This window comes from Fomitopsis serialis (assembly GCF_022376445.1).
Source record: "Fomitopsis serialis strain Sig1Antser10 chromosome Unknown B0H18scaffold_40, whole genome shotgun sequence".
Classification (NCBI taxonomy): Eukaryota; Fungi; Basidiomycota; class Agaricomycetes; order Polyporales; family Fomitopsidaceae; genus Fomitopsis; species Fomitopsis serialis.
In genome coordinates this window covers 191,475-212,583 of record NW_025955000.1, presented here as the reverse complement: position 1 = coordinate 212,583, position 21,109 = coordinate 191,475, and the positions used below count along the sequence as shown (strand labels likewise).

Below are 21,109 nucleotides of genomic sequence, written 5' to 3'. Positions count from 1 at the left end.
TCTTGCGGCGAGACTATTCGCAGGCGATCAATCGACAGTGTTTGAGTCTCGGAGACGTCGTGTTTTACCCATCCCATCGCAGCTGCACCGTATGCATACCGTGCATCTGTCCGTGGCACTTCTGACGAACCTACGAATTTTGTCACAAACATTCGTACAAGGCTTGACATAGCAGCATCTCGCGTAAAGGTCTACAACACCAGACCCGCGCCAGCCGCAACACCGACTAAGCCGAACAGCAAGCCGAACACCCCGCCCTGCGCGAATTCAGCCCTGCTACCCGCGCTCGAGCTTGTCGTAGTCGAGCCCGACGACCCAGAAGCCGACACAGAGGCCGATCCAGAGGCCGACCCGGAGCCGGATGTCGACGCATGCGAACTTGTCGAGCCGGAAGCGGTGCCAGAGCTGGAGCCAGAGGCGGTGATAGACGAGACAGCGGAGGAGACGCTCGCGAGCACGGAAGACGCGCTGGACAGGGCGGAGGAGGCCGCGGAGCCGGTGGAGGAACCGACCGCGGAGCTCGCGCTCACTGCACAGGGGAGAACGGGTGAGCGTTAGGGGGTACAAGTGGTGGGTAAATCAGGGAGCCCGGGAGGCGGATGTCGGGTCAGGGGCGGGACGTACCTGCGGCGCACTCCGCAGACTGAAGGGCCTGGGCTGCGGCGAGGTCGGCGGTGGTGCAGTTCGCAGTGAGACACGTCAGAGCGGAGGTCTGGAAGGCGGTGGAGGAGCAGATGCAGGTGAGGTCCGTGCTGTGCGCGCCGTCTGGTCAGCTAGCACTTCGTGCGCACGCGGGATAGGGAAGACACGTACTAGCTGGAGCACCCGGCGGATGTCGCGGCGGTCTGTACGCAGGAGAGGATGCATGGGTCGATGCCGGCGGTGCTGGAGGGCACGGCGGCAGACGAGCTCTGCGCGGCGGCAGCACCGACGAGCGCAAGGAACGCACTAGCAAAGAAGGCCTTCATCGTAGCGAGTTTATGCGTCGTGTTCAGTCGTTACTAGGAGGATGCGTGCGTGTCTGACCAGTGAGGAGAGAATAAGTACGAGGGGGACACGATATTTTGCATTTTAGGGCGTTTTATATAGAAGGGGAAGATGACCAGCGCGGGGAGCTACCAGTGCCCTGGGCCGTTGGATTCTGTTGAATTGGACGTGTGCGTGGGGCGGCGCGCGTCGCGCGACGCGTCACGCACCGGTCATGTGTCCTACCGGTTTTGGCAGGTGCCTTGGTTCACAGCTTTGGGCGCGTTCTTGAATTGAGCTTCGCGCGTCCTCGACTGTCTTCCTCTCCCTCACCCGCTTGGTCTCGATGCGTCTCTTTGGTAGCCAACGAACGCTGCAGGAAGCAATGCAGACATGCTGCAGTATGAAGTATCCAGGAAGCCACGGAGGGCATCAATTTCTTCAACGCCAAAGGCCTCCAGATTGCCTTCCCCGCAGTAAGTCTCCTGACGGGCCTGCTGCCCTGTACGTATCACGCTCACGTCAACGAACACCCCTACTCCATGCTGGGCGGTGACTTCGACAGCAGTGCACTAGGATCTGTCACATTGCTCCGCCTCACAGCGGTGACTCTCGCCCTCCCGCTCCCGCATGCCGACCACGCAGAGAACCTGGTCCAACTCAGTCTCGGCTTCGTTTTTGACAACGCGATCACACATGCTGTGACAGGGACGTCTTGTGCAGGTCCACTTGACATGCCCGTACTCGAAGCTTGATGCGCCCACCGTGTACAACTTCTGGCCATGGACCCGCCGGTGGAGAGCTCTTCAAGGCGCAAGAAGAGGAATTTGATAGCTTTATCGGGCCGTTATCCCGGCATTCATAGCAGGTCTGTAGGCGCGAGTGAGTCCCCGAGTCGTGTCAGTAGACTGAGTACGTTCCCGGTGGCTGACATCCTATCGTCCAGATTCCCTACTGAGTATGACTCGGTGTCGTATACTGTAGCGGAGTGTATGGTGTCATCCGTCATGCCCGCCGGCTGGCACCATATACTCCGCTACAGTAGGCCTACTATGTCGGGGCAGAGTCGATGCTGATGGGACTGTTGAACAGAGACTGACAGCGTTGTCGGAACACGATGCTCGACCGCGGCTGCTAGACACCTATGAGCGGGCGGGCTCCGCATACTTCCGGTTGAAGTTGACGACTACAAGGCAGTGATGGCAGCAGGCTGTTAACCAAAGAATCGTGTGGCGCCTGCAAGCCTGACCGCGTCCCTGCGACTTCGGGTGGGACTAGTCGACCCAGTATTCGAATGGCGAGTAAACGCGCGCTGGGGATGGTACGTAGGTGAGTTCATGATCGCGAGACTAACGAATCGCGAGACTTCTGACAGGCAGTCGTGTGATATTGATCGGATTTATTCGTTAGGGCTCTCACGACCAGTGTGTCATCATGAGGGAATGATGATTGTCGGACGTGTTCTGCTGAATTCACCTCTCAGCCGTTTGGTTTGTTCGAACATATTTTCTTGTCGGGACCAGTGACTGCGCGTGAAGCGCTCATGGCGCGCGACGCGTCACAGACCGGTCATGTGTCCTACCAGGTTTGGCAGGTACGTTTTCACAGGGCGCGTTGTTTGCGCGTTCTCGGCTATGTATCTTCCTAGATCTTCCTCCTTCGCCCGCCTGTCTCGACGCGTCTCTCTGGCAGTCACCGAACGTCGCGGGAGGCAATACAGACATGCTGCAGCCCGAACCGTCAGGAAGCCACGGAGGACACCGCTTTCTGCCACGTCAAAGGCGTCCAAACTGCCTTCCCCGCAGCAAGTCTCCAGAGCCGGACCTGCTGCCCCGTACCGTGTATGCGCACGTCAACGAACACCTCCGGACTCCATGCGGAGGGTGCGGAAGACTTCGAGGGTGCACTAACCTCGTCGGTCACATTGGTCCGCCTCCAAGCGGTGACTCTCGCTCCGTACTATCATACGTACGGATCCATGCCGAAAGGTGACTCGTGAGCATGTGATGCCTGAACTCTGTTTCTCTCAGTCAAACTCTGTCTTTTCAGTACGCCCGTGTCGTACGATTATGTTGGAAACCAACCAGACTTGGTTATGCGACGGTCTTCAGCTTCATTTCGGCTCCCCGCACATGTGCTTCTGGTTCTGTGATCGCTGCCGCACCCTCGCCGTACCCCATGCACCGTGGCGGGACGAACGTGAGCTCATCTCCGGTTAATGCATGTCGACGACCTGCAATGATGCACAAAGTTAACGGCGATCGTAGCAGACGGTCTGTCTGTCTCTGCGATGGTGTCCTTGCGGGCACTGTAGTATTGCCTGACGCCGGCCTGACGTACGGGAACAAAGTTGGGCTTTCGGGCGATCTACGCTGCTAATCGATAGTGGCCTACAGGCCTCGCCCGCAGGCGCGCGCAGCCTCCCGTATCAAACATCGTGTCGGGGAAGCGCGGATAATGCGACTTCTCTACGTAAGTACAAAGTTCAATCACACACCATGACGGTGTCGTATTGTGTCGCTCATTGATTCTCTGAACGCCATATAGATCCGGAGTGCCTGGCTCCCCTAAAGAGGATGCTGATCTGCGAATTCGCACCGTCGTCATCGTCATGGACTGTCGGACCAAAGGCCACATGAGACTGGCCAGAGACTCGGTAAACCAAGGAACTACTATGTCAATGACTCGGCGATCTATTCGCTTCGGCTCTTATTCCCCGCTTGTGTGACTGCATCGCGGTGGTGCTTTTCAAGAAGGTGCTGCGCTGCCCTGTATTGTTATGTGGCAGTCCCTGCCTTTCCAATTTGAACGTTAGGACACCAGTTTCGAGTGCGCGCACGTTCACGCATTTTTGGTGCGACTGTGGCACTGCCTCGGTCGCCCGTTCCGTCCAGAATCATCATGTGAATGGTCTCACAGCTATGGTCAGCTGCCCCACAGAGTCGACGCAGAGTACCAAGGGTCCCTTTAATTCAGAGGTGTGGTCAACTTCGGTGAGGTGGTGAATTAGTTCTATTATTAGGGCAAGCCTCTGGTCACGTGTGCGACGCGTCTGTGGCTGCTTCGATTCTTAGTGCAGCGTCACGGTCGAGCGCAACTTCTGTGCTTCAACGCTCAGCTCTCCCACTATTGTTCCGGTTTGTATCCAACTCTCACTCATGTTGCAGTCCATATTGCTTACGAATCTTTCAGTCTCCCCATATTACCAGTGTACTACCTACCTCTAGGAGCTTCGCGGCGACGACAGTGCTGGACAACTTGGTGAGTTGGTGAGTAAACCTGGGTATATGCGCATGTATCCGCTTACAAACGCTTCGCTGCATGTTTTAGAGATTTTGAAGGATCAATAGCGGTCCGCAAATAAGGCGGAAAACACATCCAGTTACGCTATGGACATCACACCTGACGAGCGCAGTTGCATTACTCGCAAACCTCGTACGACAGTCAACGACCTTACGCCCGATGTTCTTCTCAACATCCTTCGCGATGTATTCAAAGAGGAGCTGCCCATATATATACGAAGGGGAGCAGGGTACCCTTGCACCCCCATTCAACGCGTCCCGCTTTCTCCGTTGGATGACCGCGTAACCGACCTATCAAGGTGCTCTGCCGAGCATCTTGCTTCTGTCAGTCCTCCATGGCGCTATGCTATGTCTGGCGCTTCCATATTCTGGCAACAGCTCGTCATCTGGATTGGCGCGGACCCTAAAACCTGGTTCAACTCAATCTCGACTTCGTTTTTGACGACGCGATCGCACATGCTATGGGAGCGACGTCTCCCACAGGTCGACTCGACATGCCCGTACTCGAAGAGCTCTCCATGGGTGGCGTCCACTTCCGGGAATCGTATGTGGTACCCTACCCTCAGGCTCCCTTGCCGCCCAAGCTCCGTTACCTCACTCTCACCGATTACGACTCGCAGAATATACCTTTCTCTGTTTTCGATTTCGTAACGGCTCTCATTACCTGCAAGAACTTGTTCAGACTCCATCTCAAAAACCTTCGGCTCGACATCTCTGACACTGGCACGTCCTCTCCACGTCAGCCACCTTGGAACTACAACTTCGGCTTTAACTTGGACTTCACTGACATGTCTGGCGATGTCATTGCGGAGCTCAATCGCCTCCTACAGTACGTCTTGGCCGATTCGGCCTCTTACACATGCTGCTCGATGCCCATCCGCAATACATTTCCGCTCTGGTGTGTGTGCGATGCCTTCCGCGTCTCCTTTGTCGATATCGCAAGCCCTATGGTGCTCGTGAATCTCCTAGCCGGCGAAGCGTCCTACCGCGAGGTATTGATCAGCCGCTCTGACGGCCTCCAGTCCGAGGTGCTCCATGCGCTCACGACGCCGATGGCTACAGAGCATGGCGGGGTGGATTGGCCGTGTCCACACCTAAGGGAGCTCCATATCAATTCCTGCAAGCAGTTCAGCAGCAAGGATTTACGCGACATGCTCGAGGCGCGCTTGAAAGCACATGAGGAGACGGAGTTTGCGATGGAAGACGACGGGGCCGACTTTGTGTTGAGGTCGGTCACGGAGCTCTATGTGCACGATTGCGGGGAGCTGGCTCCGGACGACAAGGAGTGGTTCGACAAGAACGTGGAGCGCGTGCAGTGGGACGATTGGAGGGGAGGTACGGAGTGGCCATGATTATCTTGATGGTGTATGCTAGATTACAATGTCTCGGTGTCCGGTTCGCGTACAGTGCTGCTTGTATGGCTATGTATAGCCCAGTAGGGCGGTGTAGTCACGGCGTTCGTGGTTTCGTATATCTTTGTTCCCTACGCACGCACGCTCGTCTTTAGAATATGCATGCGTGTTACGCGCTGATAGCTGTAAATCAAACATATTTGCTTGGGACTGGCTTGACTCTTGAAATCTTGAAAGCTTGAAATTTGAAGCTCTCCAAGTCGAAACTCAAGTCGAGCGCGGTCGCGTTCGTCACGTGTATAACGCGTCTGTGGCGTTCTTCCCGCGGTCTCTCGGGCGCGTGCACAAAGTGCGCACATCTCAAGTCTAGTATGCCAACCAAACTCCAACCACCAACAGGCTAGCCACACGTCGTCACTTCTCGCAGCAAGTGCGCACACACTCGCTTACGGACAGTATCACTGGCCGCAGCCAAGCGATCAGATCTGACTTCAAGGCCCGTCTTTGTTGCTGAAGCTTGATTGAGGCAACTCGTGTGGTGAGCAAGCGTAGCACTACTTATATATATCTCTACTCTCGCATTGACACGATGCGCTTGCTCACGTAGCGCAGGCTAGGTGGTGCCATGGATAGCAAAGACCAGGCCAATGATAACGTTCACGAGCCCAATACCACTGCCAAGGACCTTCCGGCCGATGTCCTCGTTGGCATCTTCCGTGATGTAGCCCACACGGCTCAGCGCCCAGGCTACCTTGACCGGACAAACACTCTCCGTCTGAATCCGTGGTCTTCGCACGACACTACCAGCTGTGAGCACCCCTTCCCTGAATGCCTCGCCTCTGTCAGTCCGCTTTGGCGGGATGCCATGTCGAGCATATCCATGTTCTGGACGCACATCGTTATTTGGATTGGCAGGAACCCTACTCCACCTTCGAGGATTCGCGAGTACCTCGAATGGTCAAGGGGCCGACTCTTGGACATCCACATCGTGCGGAGGTTTGATCTGACTCTGGACGATGCGACGGAGAAGGCTCAGGTGGACGCCATCATGGCGCTGCTGTTGCCTCATATGGGTCGGTGGAGGGTCCTAGGCATGAAGGTCCTTCACTCGAGGTCGCTCCCTTGTCCACGCGTAGACCTCGTCGGGTATGCGGACAACTTGATCAGGCTCAACCTCGATTTCTTGCTGGACAACTTAATCACCAGTCCCGACATCGACTCACCCGCGGTGTACGAGTTCTACACTCCGAAGCTACGGGATCTTTCGATCTGCGGCGTTCACTTTCGCCATGCGTACGTGCAGAACTACGAACAGTCACCAATGCCGCCTGAGCTCCTCTCGCTCACGATCACCAGCTACGACGAGCGCAATGTACCCTTCCCGCTCCATGAGCTCTTGGCGTGCCTTGTGCGCACACACAACTTGCGCGAGGTCGAACTCGACGGGCTCAGCCTGGACTGCTACAGTGACGACAGCGAAGGGCTACTCTCTACCGTGCTCCCTGATGGTTTCCGATGGCGCACCCCGATGAGCTTCGTCAACATGTCCGCTGATGTCATCGCGGAATTCGGCTCGCTCCTCGATGGCCCGACACTCGGATACCTGTGCTATACGCGGTGCACGTTGCCAACCCGCCCTCCCAGCCCCCCTGAACTACCAGAGGCTTTCAGTGTTACCTTGACTGACATTGCTAGCCCGGGGGCGCTTCTATACTACCTGACGACTGGCCTGGATACTAGCAGCGTCGCTTGCTGTCAAGCAGAGATCGTGCGTTGTGACGGCCTCCTCCCGGCGGTGTTGCGCCGCCTCGCGGTGCCAATGCGAACGAGGGCAGATGGCACAGCTGAATGGCTGTGCGCCGAGGTCGAGCATTTCATAATCACTGAATGCACGAAGTTCCGCAGCACAGATCTCCGGGCCTTCGTGGAGGCACGTTGGCATGCGGCGAGTGCGGCGGCGCACGCTTTGGATTGGGATACTGAGCACCCCGGCATAGTAGCGGTGAGCAACCTCTATGTGCGCGATTGCGGCGAGCTCGCACCGGAAGATCGGGAGTGGTTGAATGAGCATGTGTCTATTGTTTGCTGGGATGGGTGGAGAGGCGGGTATGGTGATGTTGCGCCGCTTGGCCCTTAAGCTTGTTTACGAGTGCCATACAAATCGGAATTTGAACTTCTTTTCACCACGGAAGGAAGTCCAAGTTCACATCCCAGTCAACTGTCGTGGTGCGATCATACATGAACAAGATTCTTGATGGTGGAACGGACGTGCTCACCCAGATATGATGCCACCTTTGTTCCTCGCATGTCAGTACTATCGTTGTGCCGATTGTCTACACACCGTGCATCAGAATATCTTCTGCCCTCTTATGCCGTGAGTTGCCGACGCGCTACATAGACACTGTACCAGAACTTACTCTGTCCAGACTGGATAAGCCGACAAGCGTCCGAAAAATACACGTAACCGTTCATGAACCCAGAGAATAAATATTGCATTGAGTAGATTGTACAACAGCGCAATACAGAGGTGCATTACTCTACACGCGACTATAAAGAGACCGATCTACTGTAACACATTTGCGTCGCAGCCGTCATGAAAATCGTGAGCGCATCAACTCATGACTCTTCCCGGCCCAAGCACACCACGATCCCGCTCCGCGCGCGGAGGGGGGACTATGCCTGGCCCACGGGCATCTTGGTTTCCGCCACCAACCGCTCGTGCCCCCCGCTGATCTCCTGCGCGAACTTGGAGCGCGCGCGGATCGCGGGCCCGTGGAAGTAGAAGATGAATATGGGTATCGTGACGAGGACGGAGAGGCAGCCGAGCAGCGTCGACGCCCACTCCAGCGGGTGGGACTTGCCCAGGTTCGTGTACACTGCGGGGCGCGGGCACGTCAGTGTCGGGGGGCGAGTGAACCGGAGACGCGTGCTTACGAGGGACGGAGTACATCGCGGCGATGCCAGCGAGGAGGTCGCGCGCGAAGCCGTTGCCACCGGTGGCGGAAGCGGAGTAGGGACCGTACGCCTGGATCATGTAGTCGATGGTGGCCATGTATATCGCGTACTACACGGAGAGTCAGGCACCATCGTTAGTGGACGAATTGGAACTGCACGCACATTGGCAATGGCGATCATCGCCGCGAAGATCATCGGGGCGATCCACGGGACGTTGGGTGGGCCCTGACTGGTCCATGCGAAGCCGAACAGACCGATCGGCTCGAGAGGTGCAGCTGTGTTCGGCAGAGCTTAGTATGTGCGGGGCGTTCATGCAGGAAGCTGCTCACTGAATAGCAGCCAGTATAGACGGGCCTCGGGTTGGAGTGAATGAGGGTCCTTGCGGAGCTGGTTGCGTTGTCTCCAGATGAATGGAATGAACGAGATGTAGGCGATGCAGTATCCGACGGCGATCCTGGAAGAGATGTTAGGTGGCTGCGTGGGGGTGAGGTTAAATAGTCGAGATGCTCACGTGACGAAGGCAACACCTTGCATCTCGACGTCGAAGCCCCACTGCTCGAAGACGGGCGAGAAGGACTGAAGGAAGGTGAAGATGAGGGCATCGCTGAAGCCACTGAGGAGCGACAGGAAGAGGACTATGGGCTCGAAGATGAACATGGAGAACTGCGTGCAGGCTAATTAGCGGTCGTTCCGTGGGATGCGGAGACTGTTGCTTACCGGACGCAACCAGATCGTGATGATCTTCCTCGGCGCGAACCTATGCTCCTCCACCTCCGACGGACCCCAGACGTTGTCCTCGCCCGACTGCCGCCGGCGCTTCGCCTCGCGATCGATCAGCACCTTCGAGCACGTCTCAGGCACGAGGAAGAAGTGCACCGCCTGCACGGCGACACCGACAATGAGCTGGATCCAGAAGTTCCAGTGCCAGTCGAGGTGCGTCTCGATGATGCCACCGAAGATGGGACCCAGCACGGAGCCGCCGACAGACGAGAAGACGATGAAGGCGACCGCAAACTGCTGCTCCTCGGGCGTCCACATGTCGGCGACCATGCCGAGCGTTACGGACCCGCCCGCGGAGGAAAGGCCGCCGAGCAGCCGGCAGACGACGATGGTGCCGAAGTTGGGCGCGAGCGCGCAGGGAATCTGCCAGACTAGAATAGCAGAGTTCAGAAGGGGAACGATAGGGCGGAAGGAGAGGACGCACTGTTGACGAGGAACAGACTGAGCTGGATAATGGGCCACCGTCCGAGCTCTTCGGACCACGGCGCCCACAGCTCGTTACCGAAGGCATAAGCGATCAAGAAGTCCATCTGGCCCACTCGGACAGCCTACACACGTCGAATGAGTTGGGGCGCACAGGCGTTTGAGAGGACATACATACCTGTTCACTGATACCAAAGTGCTGTCCAAGCTGACCGACGGCATTGGCGTACAGCGACGAGTTGAGATTCATGGAACATTGGATTGCGAAGATGACGGAAAGTATCGTCCACTTCTTCCACGTCGGGAAGCTGAAGCCAAGCTTTGGGTAAGCCTCCGCTTCGGTCAAGACGACTCGGCCGTCCGGCAGGACAGTCCTGGCCTCCAATCCCTCGCCAGAGATGTCCTGCTTCTCCTTCACCAAAGTTATCGCTGCCTGGACCTGGGCGGCTTCGTGGCCCACGGTTCGACTCCGCGGCCTCCCACCTGCGCCGCTGTCGGTATTTCTAGAGGGCAATGGCTCCGAGATGGCAGTGTTCTCGCTGCTGCTGCGGGACGAGTTCGTCCGGGCGGCGAACGGAGACTTGAACATGATCACTACGCAATCGCGGGGAAGAGGAGGTGTTGTCGCGGAGCACAGCGGGGTCGCTCGTCGGGTGTAGAGAGGGGCCCAAATTGTGCGAGGGTGTTTAGATGCGGATGCAAGTGCGGGCTTATAAACGATCCGGGCACCATCCGATGACACACCTGCGGTCGGTTCATCGGCAGATTCGGGGGCTCCATAGCAGACACCTCGGGAGCGTCTCACGGGCGGAGTCGGCGCGTTGCCATGCGCTCGCCGCTGCAGTACCTATCCAGGCGAGTGAAGGTCCTCCCGCAAGAAGTCGAACCGCGGTCATCGTACCTCCTGCACCGGTATTGCTTCCTATCTGGCCTCCCCGATGACCTGGGGACGAGCATTCATCTCGTACAATGCGGCGTTCCCCAGCAGGCCATGACTCATCTGCTCCACGAGCGACTGCCGTGGAGGACAAAGAAGAACGTAAGTCCCACTCCAGCAGCGTTTACACGCGGCGCCCGCCACGCTCCAACATCGCTGTAATATCGTCAGAGACATCCAGAGACATTCGGAAACAAATGAGAGATCAAACCCGCATTCCGCGAATGGTATCCGCTCGCACGTCCCGCACATGCACATCGATTGCAGAAGCTTGCTGCATGTTTTCAATCTTCTTGGGGCCGCGACGAACAAATTGCGAGCGGCTGCGATATTCCGGCACTGCCAGTGCGGATTCCGGAACGCGATCGCGGCCTAATACTTTGGCGCCTGGCCCCACTGCAGTGTGTCACGTGGCCGTGTTCCCACGGCTCTTCCGGATCTTGCTGCGACCGGCTTTTCCGAAGCTCTGTTCACCTCTTCTGTCCAACTTCTGTCTGCCTCACTGAGGGCACGAGTCGCACATAGATCGACATTTCACAAACGGGAGAGGCAAGGAATCACAAGTTAGTCTCACATTGAAGAAGGGGGAAGCAAAAGATAAGCAAGGAACAAGGAACAGCACGGACACGAGCCGCTGGCCCGGCGCTCGCCAGCGATCGCCCGCGGCACGGCTGCACGGAACGCTCGTGGGCGGATCAATTCTCCCAGCCACGTCTCGTCCCAAACAGGCAAAACGGCGGGACGGCGGTTGCCGTTCGCATCTCGACCAAGTACGGCAATGTCACCCGGTGGCGGATGTGGTGGGCGCACGGATCCTCAGCATCCGTGCGTTCATGTCCGCGCTCAGGGTCGCAGAAATACATATAAACATCGTCGAGGTGGCCTGGCGGTGATTCATTTCTCCATCCACGAATCGCTGCGTACACATTTGCTACGCCGTCGCGACCTTCCCCATGCCGTCATCTCACCGCTCACGCTCTCTTTCCCCCGACGCAGTCAACACATCGCGAACAGCCTCCGGCAAGCAACGCTCGTCATCTGTCCCCGCAACGCGACCTCAACTCCCCCTGCGCGGGATCCTCCGACCTACTATCGCGGACGCCAATCACCATGCTGTCTCGCCCGTTCGAGGCATCCTGAAGAAACCGACCCCGCAAGCCCAAGCCTCTAAATCTTCCTCCGCATCATCTGCACTCGGTGCGCAGATCAAACATGACGACCCGGCAATTTCACAACGCTCCACCACCGACAGATCGCGGCCTCATTCCTCATCAGACCCCGCACCCCACACTCGCACCCCAGATTCTGCGATCAGACCGCGCAGCACGTCCCACACAAACGCGGAAGAGGACTACGTTGCCCGCGCCTGCGGCCATCTTCCTCCCTTCCCCGAGCATCACCGACACCGTCCCCGGTCCAGCACGGTCCCCTCCGTACCCAGCAGGCTCGCGGGGCAGTCTTCAGATGGCTCCGACACCGAGGGGAAGCATGCCCGTCAAACGCGGGGCCGCGCTACCTCCGCAGCCGTGCGGAAGTCAGCCCCGTTCTCAAAGTCAAACTCTCCGTCGCCGGAGAAGCGGGACGCCGACCAGACGTCCAAGCTTGTAGGGAAGAAGGGCAGCCCCGTGCCCCGGCTGCCCTTCCAGATCGCCGATCACAAGGACGTGATGAACGACCTTACCCAGCTGCTTCATGAACGTCAGGAGAGGCTGGCGGACTATCTCGACCTTCGGGTGTTTGGCGAGCAGAAGAAGTTTGAGCGTGAGGCCCGAGAACATTTTCTGAAGCACAAGGATGATCCTCCTGAACAGGAGGAGAACCCTGACGGCAAGCCTCCGAGTAAGTTTTCATTGCTGGGCATTCTGTTGCGTTCTAATCATGTGTGGCGTCGTTGTAGGAATATACCACATGTCCGTTCTCGAAATGATGGAGGTCTCATCCACCACGATCGTCATGAACGGGTATCAGCATGATCTGCCTGCTGTCATCTACGAGTGTGTTGAAGAGCTTTACAGAACAGGTGAGGTCGCCAGATCCGTCATGAGGCTCCAGGATCTGTCTCACACCGTTGTACAGGCATTTATGATGCAAATCTCTTCCGCGGCACGCCCATCAAGCACAATATCGACAAAATGCGGCGCATGTTCGACCACGGCTACAAGCGCCCTCTAGGCGTGCGCATCGGCCCCCTCGCGAGATCCAGCACTGCCGACATCTGCGGGTTGTTTGAGACCATCCTGGAGCATCTCCCCGAACCGCTCATCCCGCAAGACCTCAACTACGGTCTCTGGAAGTGGTGTGTCAACCCTGTGCTCAAGCGCGAGTGGGATATCATCTTTCCGCCCGTAACCAAGCGGACGCGGAAGACGCTCCGCGGCACCATCCCGGAGATGGAGCACGAGATCATCGAGCCCGCGTCGCTCACGCCCACGGAGCGGCGCGCGATCCGCGAGGCGTTCGACGCGCCGCTCATCGAGATCGCCCAGCACGTCCTCCGCCTGCTGCCCGTCGAGCGCCTCTCGCTCCTCGTGTACCTCTTCGACTTCTTCAAGCAGGTGCTCGCGTACACCGGCAACGGCATCAGCGCGGAGGTCATCGGGGAGAAGTTCGGGTTCTACCTGCTGGGCGGGGCGAGCTACGCCGCGGGGCGCACGCTCGCCGTGTGGATGCTCGACCGCTGGGAGCGCCTGTCGAAGGGCCTGCTGGACGTCGCCCCGCCCGGCACGCGCCGCTTCGTCACGCAGAAGCCGGACCTTGCGCGCCGCCGCGCGGAGGAGGCGCACCGCCGCCGGTATGCACCCTCCCCGCACCAGCCGTACCAGGAGGGCTATGATGCGTGCGCGGATGCGGGCTCGGGCTCGTCAGCGTCGAGCGACACTACGAGTACATCTTTCGGCAGCTCTGTCGACGGACGGGACGACGACGAGGCTGCGTCGGTCCTTGGCTATTACCTCGGCGAGCATCCGCGCTCTGACGAATGCCCTTGCAAGCCTCGTCACGACGTCGGCGAAGATTCGCGCGTCTATACCCCGAAGCCTGAGCCGCGCAGGCGCTCTCCGTCAAGAAACGATGGCGATATCCATCGCTTTAGTCGATTCGGCGATGAAAGTCAGTGCCGGATAACATGTCCTTTTGGGGAGCGACAGTACTGACATCGTGTTTGTGTTGTACAGGCAACGTCGTAAGCTTAGTCGACGCCTCCCGCCGCATTGCCGAGCTCGAACGCGAGCTGCAGCAGAGCAACTCGTTCCGGCGGCTCCTGCGCAGGGAAGCGAAACCGTCGCGCAAGCACCGTGAGGAGCTGGATCAGGATCAGGATTGCGATGACGACTACAGTCATTATTTTTAGCCTGCGATTGTTGGATTGGCCTACTGTATTGTACTGCATTTCTGTTGCGTTGGAGTAAGAGGCTGTACTGTAGCGATAGCAAGGAATGGACTCTGGTACATTACTTGGACGATCAACGGAATGATTCTGATAAGTGTACATGTGGCGGTTCCGAGGCGAAGATACATTGCAAGCCCGTGTCCTCAGGCTCAGTGAGGCGGTTTCTGTCAAGTCAATTCCCCGCGTCCCGCGCTGTCGGTCTTAGCGGAGACCAAGCGGAGACGCCCACAGGTGTGAGAGACTCACTTGCGGCTAATCGCAGCCGAAGCGCCGCGCGGGTACACGACCGTGTCCTTCCCCCGAAGGAGGATGAGTCCGTTTAGCCAGCTCATTCCACATTGCTACTAGACCTCTCCGAAACAGCGTGCCCAGGGCCTTTACGGGCTGGCCTTGTTTTCAGGTGATGCACGTTCTGCAGTGCCAGTCAATCTCGGCTTCAAAACTCGGTCTGGTCTGCTCTCCGCCACGCTGCTTGTACAGGCTTTTCAGCGAGTTGAGCGATACGGAACAGTAGTAAGTAACTGAAGTACTTGTTCATCATCCACAGCTTCGTGACATGGCACTTTGTCAGTCCAAGTGGACCGTAGTGCCCCACCAGTACACGAGCGGGTGCTGATAGGGTAAGTGAGACCGATTTTGACGGTGCCGCCATGCCGCAGCCCCACATTCTTATACATAGCATGAGCTTCGCAGAACACATTGGTCGCCTGCCACGACCGTCACGGCAGCCGCGGATAGTCGCAATCGTGCAGACTTGGACATCTCCCATTGCGAACGGCCCTCTGAGTCGCCCGGCTCAAGTCCAATAAACGTCGCTCTCATTTGCTGCGAGGTAGATCATAATTGGTACGTTTTCTACTTAGCCTAAGTACTTAGCATCTGCTGTCAGGTATAAACAGAGCTACTGACGTACGTCAAATGGGTATTGACTCATCCATCAACCCGAGATCGCACCAAACACGTTACCGGTGCTGTTGGGCGTATTTGACAGCTGCGCAGTGTGCACAGCTGCGGGATCAGATACTAGTACTGAACCCGTGTCCCGACGACACGCTGCGGTCGGTACCTGTCCCATATATATGTCTGTCTGCGTATAGATCTGTGTCCCTCATCACAGTAACTTCAACAACACTGTCATTCTCGTATGTCGTCCCCGCCGTTGTCCCCGCCGTCAACCCCGCCGTCTTCGAGGCTGGGCAATGGTCCAACTTCGGCCTCCGTCACCTTCGACGAGAGCGCTGAACACAGTCCTTCGTCCGGAAATCCTTCCTATGTCGACGCTGCAGGGGAACTGGTAGCTGGAGAGACCGATAGACTGCTCCCCACTGCTACCGACCCCACGCCTCCTGTCGTTCCCGATGCCGCAGATTGTCGAGTTACATCTCACGAGGAGAAAGGGATGCTGTCGCGGTTCTCTAGCCATCTATCTGCGATGCATTTCACAGTCCCTACCATCCAGCTCCCCAGCCTTCCTCAGTATGTCACGTTTGACTACCCTTCACTTGGGCGGCTAGGTCGCGTGCGGCTCCCGGAGGACGAGGAGGCGACTCATGACAACGAACCGAACGCCCCCTCTCGCTTCACCAACTACTGGACGGCTATCAAGAAGAAGCAGTTTCGCTTGCGTTGGTGGCACTACGTGTTGCTTGTCCTGGTAATTCTGGCAGCCACTGTTCCTCCCATTGTGGTCGCCATCGTGCGCCGCGCTCGCAGGGTATGTAATACACATGGCCGTCTCTACCATTGAACTCATGCGACCGTGGCTGCCGTAGCACTCCTATCGTCCCGTGCCCACCGTTCTGAGATGCGCCAATCCTGCGGAACTCTCTCTTCATCTAGACCAGCCCTACTACCGTCGAGGCCGTCAGGAGTATCGGCGCGCCGCGAGCACCTCCTTCAGCGTCCCTGGCGACGTTGCCAACTTACAACTCAACGCGTTTGCCTCGCATGGCTCTATCCGCTTCGTTCTCGACAACAGCACCGACGTTGCTAATCAGACTAAGCGTCGCAATATCACGATCGATGTAACCGCTTTCATGGATGACTGGCCTACTTTCCGACAAAACATCGAAGTGTGTCGGACAGGTCCTTGGGGTTGGCACGGGAGTACAGGCCTGCGTATTGGCTCCGCGGTAAACCTGATGTCACTTGAGACTCGGTGTTCATTAACTCATCTGCAACTACTTTAGCATGGGGGGTTCATGTCACGCTCCTTGAAAACGGCGTTCGAAGTGACCGTACGCCTACCTGCTGGGTCCGCTACATCTCCTACGCAGCTTCGCAGTGTCTCTGGCGCTCTTCAGGACTTCGAAGTCATCATTGACGATCTTGAGGGCCGTGTTACCTTTGAAGATTTCTCTTTGAGCACAAGGAACATGCCCATTCACGCAGAGGTACGCTGGTTCATTGCCGGTTCCACTCCTCATGTACTCACGTCCGCTGTAGTCGCTCATAGCCACGGCGGCACTCAACCTCCGTACTATGAATGCACCTATCAGCGGGACATTCAGGGCGGCGCGCATCGACATCAATGCTTACAACGGGGAGATCAGGGCGAACGCCAGCGTCACAATGCCAAGCGGGCCGTCGTATGCGAATGGCAGGTTCTACGCGTCTCCGTACTTGAAGATGACCTCGACGAACCGGTGAGCACTGCGGTCGGATACATCGGTCAAGCCTGCTAGGTTCTAACCGTCTCTTCAGAGCTATCGTCGCCAACATTGATCTCGTCAAGTCGCACGCTTCGAGCCGCTTCGAGCCAGTGTTCCCCATCGAAGTCAGAACCAGTGACGCACCCATCGACCTTACGATCGCTGCCGCGGAGAAGACTCAGTTGAGCGTGACCACACAAAACACCTTCGCCCCGACGACCGTGACGCTACCCGATACGTACATTGGCGACTTCTCCATGAACATGAACACCTGGGGCGGCTGGAATCAACCGTTGGCTCACTTCGATCAGGAGCATGATCGGCTCGGCAGGGCGATGCGTGTCACTTCACTGACCGACCGTGGTATCTCTGGCAATATCCACTTGCCTGACTCACCGCGCAACACCTTCCCACTTCCCGGGAGCCGCGTCGTTATGTCTTCCCAGCTCGGCGAACTCGACTTGTATATCTAATCCTGCTAGATGTGCCGCAACTCTCAACGGCATGCCATCAGTCAGTTGTGGTGGTAGATAGGTGTAGGACACGAGAAGTGGGATTCGATGCTGATGATGATGACGCAGTAAGGTCGGCGACGTGTATTTATTCATGAATAACCAGTACTCCCAAAGAGTTGGCTGAAGGCCGTCCGAGTCGCTGATTGACACCGCGCGGTAGGATAGAGCATGACATTGGCCAGCGCGTCGTAGGAACGATACCGGTGTAAATGAGATATCAAGCCGCAGGTGGTTGAGGTGGAATTAATGTAGATCATCTTCATGCAGCAGTGACGCGTACTTAGTCATGAAATAAAGCAAAGAGCGACGGCCGAGTGGGCGGCATCAGCCGCTCAGGCGAAAGCGTCCAAGTACACATACAGCTTACTGAGTTGTGACAAGTTCTCAGCATGACCGAGAGCGGGAGGTATTTATAGCCAGACTAAGTGTACGTATGAATGGTATTGGGTTCGTCAAGTAGTTCCCTTTAGAATGTCAGAGATGGTCGTATGTACGGGATCAACTGCAAACTCTGAGCCTTCTACGGTATACGACTACACGCTATCTGTCCCTCAGCTCCTTGGAAGAATGCTGAACAGCATGTATGGATTATGGCTCCGTGAAAGTCCCGACGACTGTCGTTCATGTCTCGCCCATCCAACCATCCCAATGAACAATCTCCACATGCTTACTGAACCATTCCCGGTCCTCCGGAGCAAGTTCGCAGCAGTCATACACATAGAGTTCCAACACCGACCTCACCACGTACTCGTCGTCGTGCTCCTCCGCAAAGCCCGTTTCCTCGTGCGCTCTGTAGCGCGCTTCCACCATCGCGCGCAGATCCGCGCTGCTGAAGTGTTTACATCCGTTGATGTGGAGCTCTTTCAGGTATGGGCACAGCCATCCTTCGTCCTCGTGTTCGGTTGGCACCGGAGCACCGAGCTGGCGGAGTACGTTCGCCTGAAGGCCGTCACAGTCGTCGATATACGCTTGGGTGCAGGATACGCTGCCCGCCACGGTAGTGAGGAAGTAGAAGAGTGCTGTCGGGTCCGCGATCTCGTCGAGGGAGACGATGTACGAGGCGCCTACGGGTCCCAGCTCGGAGATGTTGCGAGGGGGAAACGTGCAGCGCGAGTACGCCACGGACTCAACATAAGGATAATCAAGGAGACGGGTGTATGCCTCGATGACGTCGCCACACATGTCGATGAAGCTGATTTCGACGTCCCAACCCCGCGGCAGAAAGGCTGGGCCGGCGTACCCGGAAGAGTGGAGTTGGAGGTTGTCAAAATCAGTTCGCGCAGCCTCTTGCAGTTACGAGAGCCATTAGCAGGTCTATGACAGGGAAGGGCTCTTGGCGTGAGGCGTAATCAGTGAGGGTGAGGTAACGAAGGGTGGGTGGCATCGGTGACTGGGGGTTAGGGTGGCGTACGATTCACGGAAGTGGACACCACCCATAGCGAGGCTCTCCAGCACAGGGGTATCGAAGTGGTAAGCTATGAGAGAGGCTGCCGTGGTATTTGCAACGGCGTCATCGACAAGAAAATCGAGATGGAGCTTGACTAGGTTTCCCGCGTGTCCTACGAGGTCGATGCGGGGGATTGGGAGCGAGCTGGCGTGAAGGACTCGTGCACAAAGAGTCCTCCAACGGCCAACATGAGGTAAGAGTAAGCCGACGATGGCTTGGACCTGCGCCTTCTCCATACGATCGTCCACAGACGGGTCGAACCTTCGCATAATGAAAATGTCGAGGAGCTGGTTCCGCGACCAGGTCAGGTATTGGTAAATCCTTGAGAGGGGGGTAGAGTCACGGCCGGTCCAGATGATGATTTGTGTCCAGAAGGTAGAGATGTTGGACATGGCTTCCCGCCACAAAGGACAGACGGAAGCGAGATACTCGGCAGAGGCACGCTCTGGGCTCCGGTCATCATAAGGAGCTCGGGGCCCAGGCTTCATGTCGTCCCAGTCTGAAGCGCCCTGCGGACACAGGAAACGCGGCGTCTCTTGGAATACGTCGCACAGAATGAAGATGAGAATGTCGCACGGAAGGTCGTTGATGTTGGTGCGACGGTGCAAAGACCTGCCGCCTGTGCAATGCGAGCGAGGCTGAGCGATGTTCACGCTGCCGGGCATGTTATCACTACCCATGTTTCTAGTATGCCGCGGAGAGTTTGTGTGAACAACTGGGAGTAGTGACGATTACACATATGTACTCACAAGCTGAGGTTCACTCGCTCCCAAGACCTGAATTTTGAGGTTTCGACGCTAATGCGATCCGCAGAGAAGTCGTGTCCGAACGTGGCGGTGACACTTGAGCGAGGACAGAGTTCGAGATTGCCACTGGCAAGCGGTCGCGTTGCAACGCGGATGGTCACGGTCACGTGAGCATCACGGTGGCTCCACATCACAGACGCGCCCAGCGCCGCGCGCTGTGTCCTACTCCTCTCCTCAACCATCACACACACGTCCTCAGTTGACAGTGACAGCGCACGGCACCACCAATAACAGTCTGACTCATTTTCTCTGGCAACAAATGAGATGCGCTGGTAGGATCACTGAAACTTCTGGGACCTGCTACTGAACAGCGCACGGTGACTCGTTTCGCTTCGGCCGCCTGACTGCGTCTGGCAGATCATCATCTCTGTTGTCTGGAATCGCATTCACAAGTTGGATTGAAACCTTGTACGGTGATATGCCCGTAGTACAGGCACACCTCTCACGAAATGTCGTGCGGTCCACCAACCAGAGGTGTTCTGGAGGCGGCTACTCATGTTCTGGCAAATGTGGCATACTGGTTCCGCAGACGCTTGTGAGTGCAACTTAATATCGTGCCCTCGCCTTCTTCGCACCTTGCCCCTCTTGACACTCTCGCCCCGCCATTTCAGTCATGCAGGTTCCCATTATTGCTCTGCTCTTTGCCATATCGGCTGTCTATAGTGCCGTAGCTCAAAGCACTACGGCTCTCCCAGGCGACACATGTATCATTACGTGCATAGTTGAGGCTGCTTCAAGTGCAGGCTGCTCAAGCTAGTGAGTATATGCACGATGATATCTCATCCTTTATGCGACAATTGACCTGTCCCGTACCCAGTGCAGACCTCCTCTGCGTATGCGGGTCTTCAACATACGAAAAAGCAGCGACTTCGTGTTTGCAGAGCAAATGTTCCTCAGCAGAGGCCCAGGCTGCGCAGACCCTGCACCAGGATCAATGCTCATATGGTGGGTCCCACGATGTGTCAGACGCGACAAATTCCTAAGTCTTCTTTACTTAGTGTCGGGCCTATTGAGCCTCTCCTCGGCTGCCTCGACATTCACCGCCGCCGCTTCGGCTTTGCACATCTCCGACTCGTCGCAGTACGCGTCCCTTTCCTCGGCGTACTCGTCCTACGGCTCGCATATCTCGTCGGAGTACTCCGCGTATGGGGCCTCACTCTCATCGGACTACTCGGTGCTCAGCTCGTCCCTATCCGTGTTGGCGACGACGACGGGGAATGTTGTGACGACCACATCAAACGGCGCCACAGTTGTGGTTACGCACTCTACGACTGCCAACGCTGGGGTCAGCGCTCGGTTGGATGCTTCGTTTGTGCAGAGCGGCATGGTCGTGTGCGTTACTACGATGCTCGGTATCGCTCTCGGTATTTCCTTGGTATTGTGAGGCCTGGCATTGTATGATGGGCTGCGTGCTGCATTGTACATGACAGTGGTGCTCAATGGAAGACTAGTATTGACGGCCTTTTCTGTTCTGCAATACATATAGACATATATGGCTGCGCGGGAAATGATCACCAGTACGCATCTCTTGCTTGCATTTTGATCAGTCTGACATACGTGTTGGCGGGGGAGCTTCGGTTCAGCTTC

General features: G+C 57.0%; 9 protein-coding genes across 9 annotated transcripts; 5 read left to right on the top strand and 4 right to left on the bottom strand.

Moving 5' to 3' along the window:
- Window positions 1-191: 191 nt before the first annotated feature.
- On the bottom strand, window positions 192-968 carry B0H18DRAFT_1119887 (uncharacterized protein; the record flags this gene model as incomplete). The annotated part of the gene is made up of 3 exons (XM_048034011.1): window positions 192-529; window positions 625-752; window positions 814-968. The coding sequence occupies 3 exons, from the start codon at window positions 966-968 to the stop codon at window positions 192-194; spliced, it is 621 nt and encodes a 206-aa protein (XP_047892599.1).
- Window positions 969-2,524: 1,556 nt separating this feature from the next.
- B0H18DRAFT_955447 (uncharacterized protein) lies at window positions 2,525-3,573 on the bottom strand (the record flags this gene model as incomplete). Its single annotated transcript, XM_048042361.1, has 5 exons — window positions 2,525-2,733; window positions 2,805-2,925; window positions 3,099-3,199; window positions 3,307-3,386; window positions 3,464-3,573. The coding sequence occupies 5 exons, from the start codon at window positions 3,571-3,573 to the stop codon at window positions 2,525-2,527; spliced, it is 621 nt and encodes a 206-aa protein (XP_047892598.1).
- Window positions 3,574-4,673: 1,100 nt separating this feature from the next.
- Window positions 4,674-5,620, top strand: B0H18DRAFT_1175263 (uncharacterized protein; the record flags this gene model as incomplete). Its single annotated transcript, XM_048035927.1, has 1 exon — window positions 4,674-5,620. Exon 1 carries the CDS (start codon window positions 4,730-4,732, stop codon window positions 5,618-5,620), a length of 891 nt encoding a protein of 296 aa, XP_047892597.1. The 5' UTR covers window positions 4,674-4,729.
- Window positions 5,621-5,998: 378 nt separating this feature from the next.
- On the top strand, window positions 5,999-8,083 carry B0H18DRAFT_1011687 (uncharacterized protein). The gene is made up of 2 exons (XM_048029002.1): window positions 5,999-6,158; window positions 6,228-8,083. The coding sequence occupies exon 2, from the start codon at window positions 6,246-6,248 to the stop codon at window positions 7,755-7,757; it is 1,512 nt and encodes a 503-aa protein (XP_047892596.1). The 5' UTR covers window positions 5,999-6,158; window positions 6,228-6,245; the 3' UTR covers window positions 7,758-8,083.
- A 210-nt stretch (window positions 8,084-8,293) lies between these two features.
- B0H18DRAFT_877801 (major facilitator superfamily domain-containing protein) lies at window positions 8,294-10,367 on the bottom strand (the record flags this gene model as incomplete). The annotated part of the gene is made up of 8 exons (XM_048040582.1): window positions 8,294-8,496; window positions 8,555-8,684; window positions 8,738-8,850; window positions 8,905-9,029; window positions 9,087-9,238; window positions 9,293-9,726; window positions 9,780-9,903; window positions 9,957-10,367. The coding sequence occupies 8 exons, from the start codon at window positions 10,365-10,367 to the stop codon at window positions 8,294-8,296; spliced, it is 1,692 nt and encodes a 563-aa protein (XP_047892595.1).
- Window positions 10,368-11,196: 829 nt separating this feature from the next.
- On the top strand, window positions 11,197-14,302 carry B0H18DRAFT_425772 (uncharacterized protein). Its single transcript, XM_048038060.1, has 4 exons — window positions 11,197-12,554; window positions 12,613-12,735; window positions 12,792-13,823; window positions 13,889-14,302. Exons 1-4 carry the CDS (start codon window positions 11,669-11,671, stop codon window positions 14,062-14,064), a joined length of 2,217 nt encoding a protein of 738 aa, XP_047892594.1. The 5' UTR covers window positions 11,197-11,668; the 3' UTR covers window positions 14,065-14,302.
- A 945-nt stretch (window positions 14,303-15,247) lies between these two features.
- Window positions 15,248-17,227, top strand: B0H18DRAFT_1119882 (uncharacterized protein; the record flags this gene model as incomplete). The annotated part of the gene is made up of 5 exons (XM_048034010.1): window positions 15,248-15,817; window positions 15,876-16,235; window positions 16,293-16,496; window positions 16,549-16,748; window positions 16,807-17,227. The coding sequence occupies 5 exons, from the start codon at window positions 15,248-15,250 to the stop codon at window positions 17,225-17,227; spliced, it is 1,755 nt and encodes a 584-aa protein (XP_047892593.1).
- Window positions 17,228-17,664: 437 nt separating this feature from the next.
- B0H18DRAFT_1011670 (uncharacterized protein) lies at window positions 17,665-19,560 on the bottom strand. The gene is made up of 4 exons (XM_048029001.1): window positions 19,466-19,560; window positions 18,698-19,400; window positions 18,638-18,659; window positions 17,665-18,555 (listed from the first exon to the last, which is right to left on the bottom strand). Exons 2-4 carry the CDS (start codon window positions 19,394-19,396, stop codon window positions 17,891-17,893), a joined length of 1,386 nt encoding a protein of 461 aa, XP_047892592.1. The 5' UTR covers window positions 19,397-19,400; window positions 19,466-19,560; the 3' UTR covers window positions 17,665-17,890.
- A 137-nt stretch (window positions 19,561-19,697) lies between these two features.
- Window positions 19,698-21,056, top strand: B0H18DRAFT_425713 (uncharacterized protein). Its single transcript, XM_048038059.1, has 3 exons — window positions 19,698-20,278; window positions 20,340-20,467; window positions 20,521-21,056. The coding sequence occupies exons 1-3, from the start codon at window positions 20,136-20,138 to the stop codon at window positions 20,904-20,906; spliced, it is 657 nt and encodes a 218-aa protein (XP_047892591.1). The 5' UTR covers window positions 19,698-20,135; the 3' UTR covers window positions 20,907-21,056.
- Window positions 21,057-21,109: the final 53 nt, after the last annotated feature.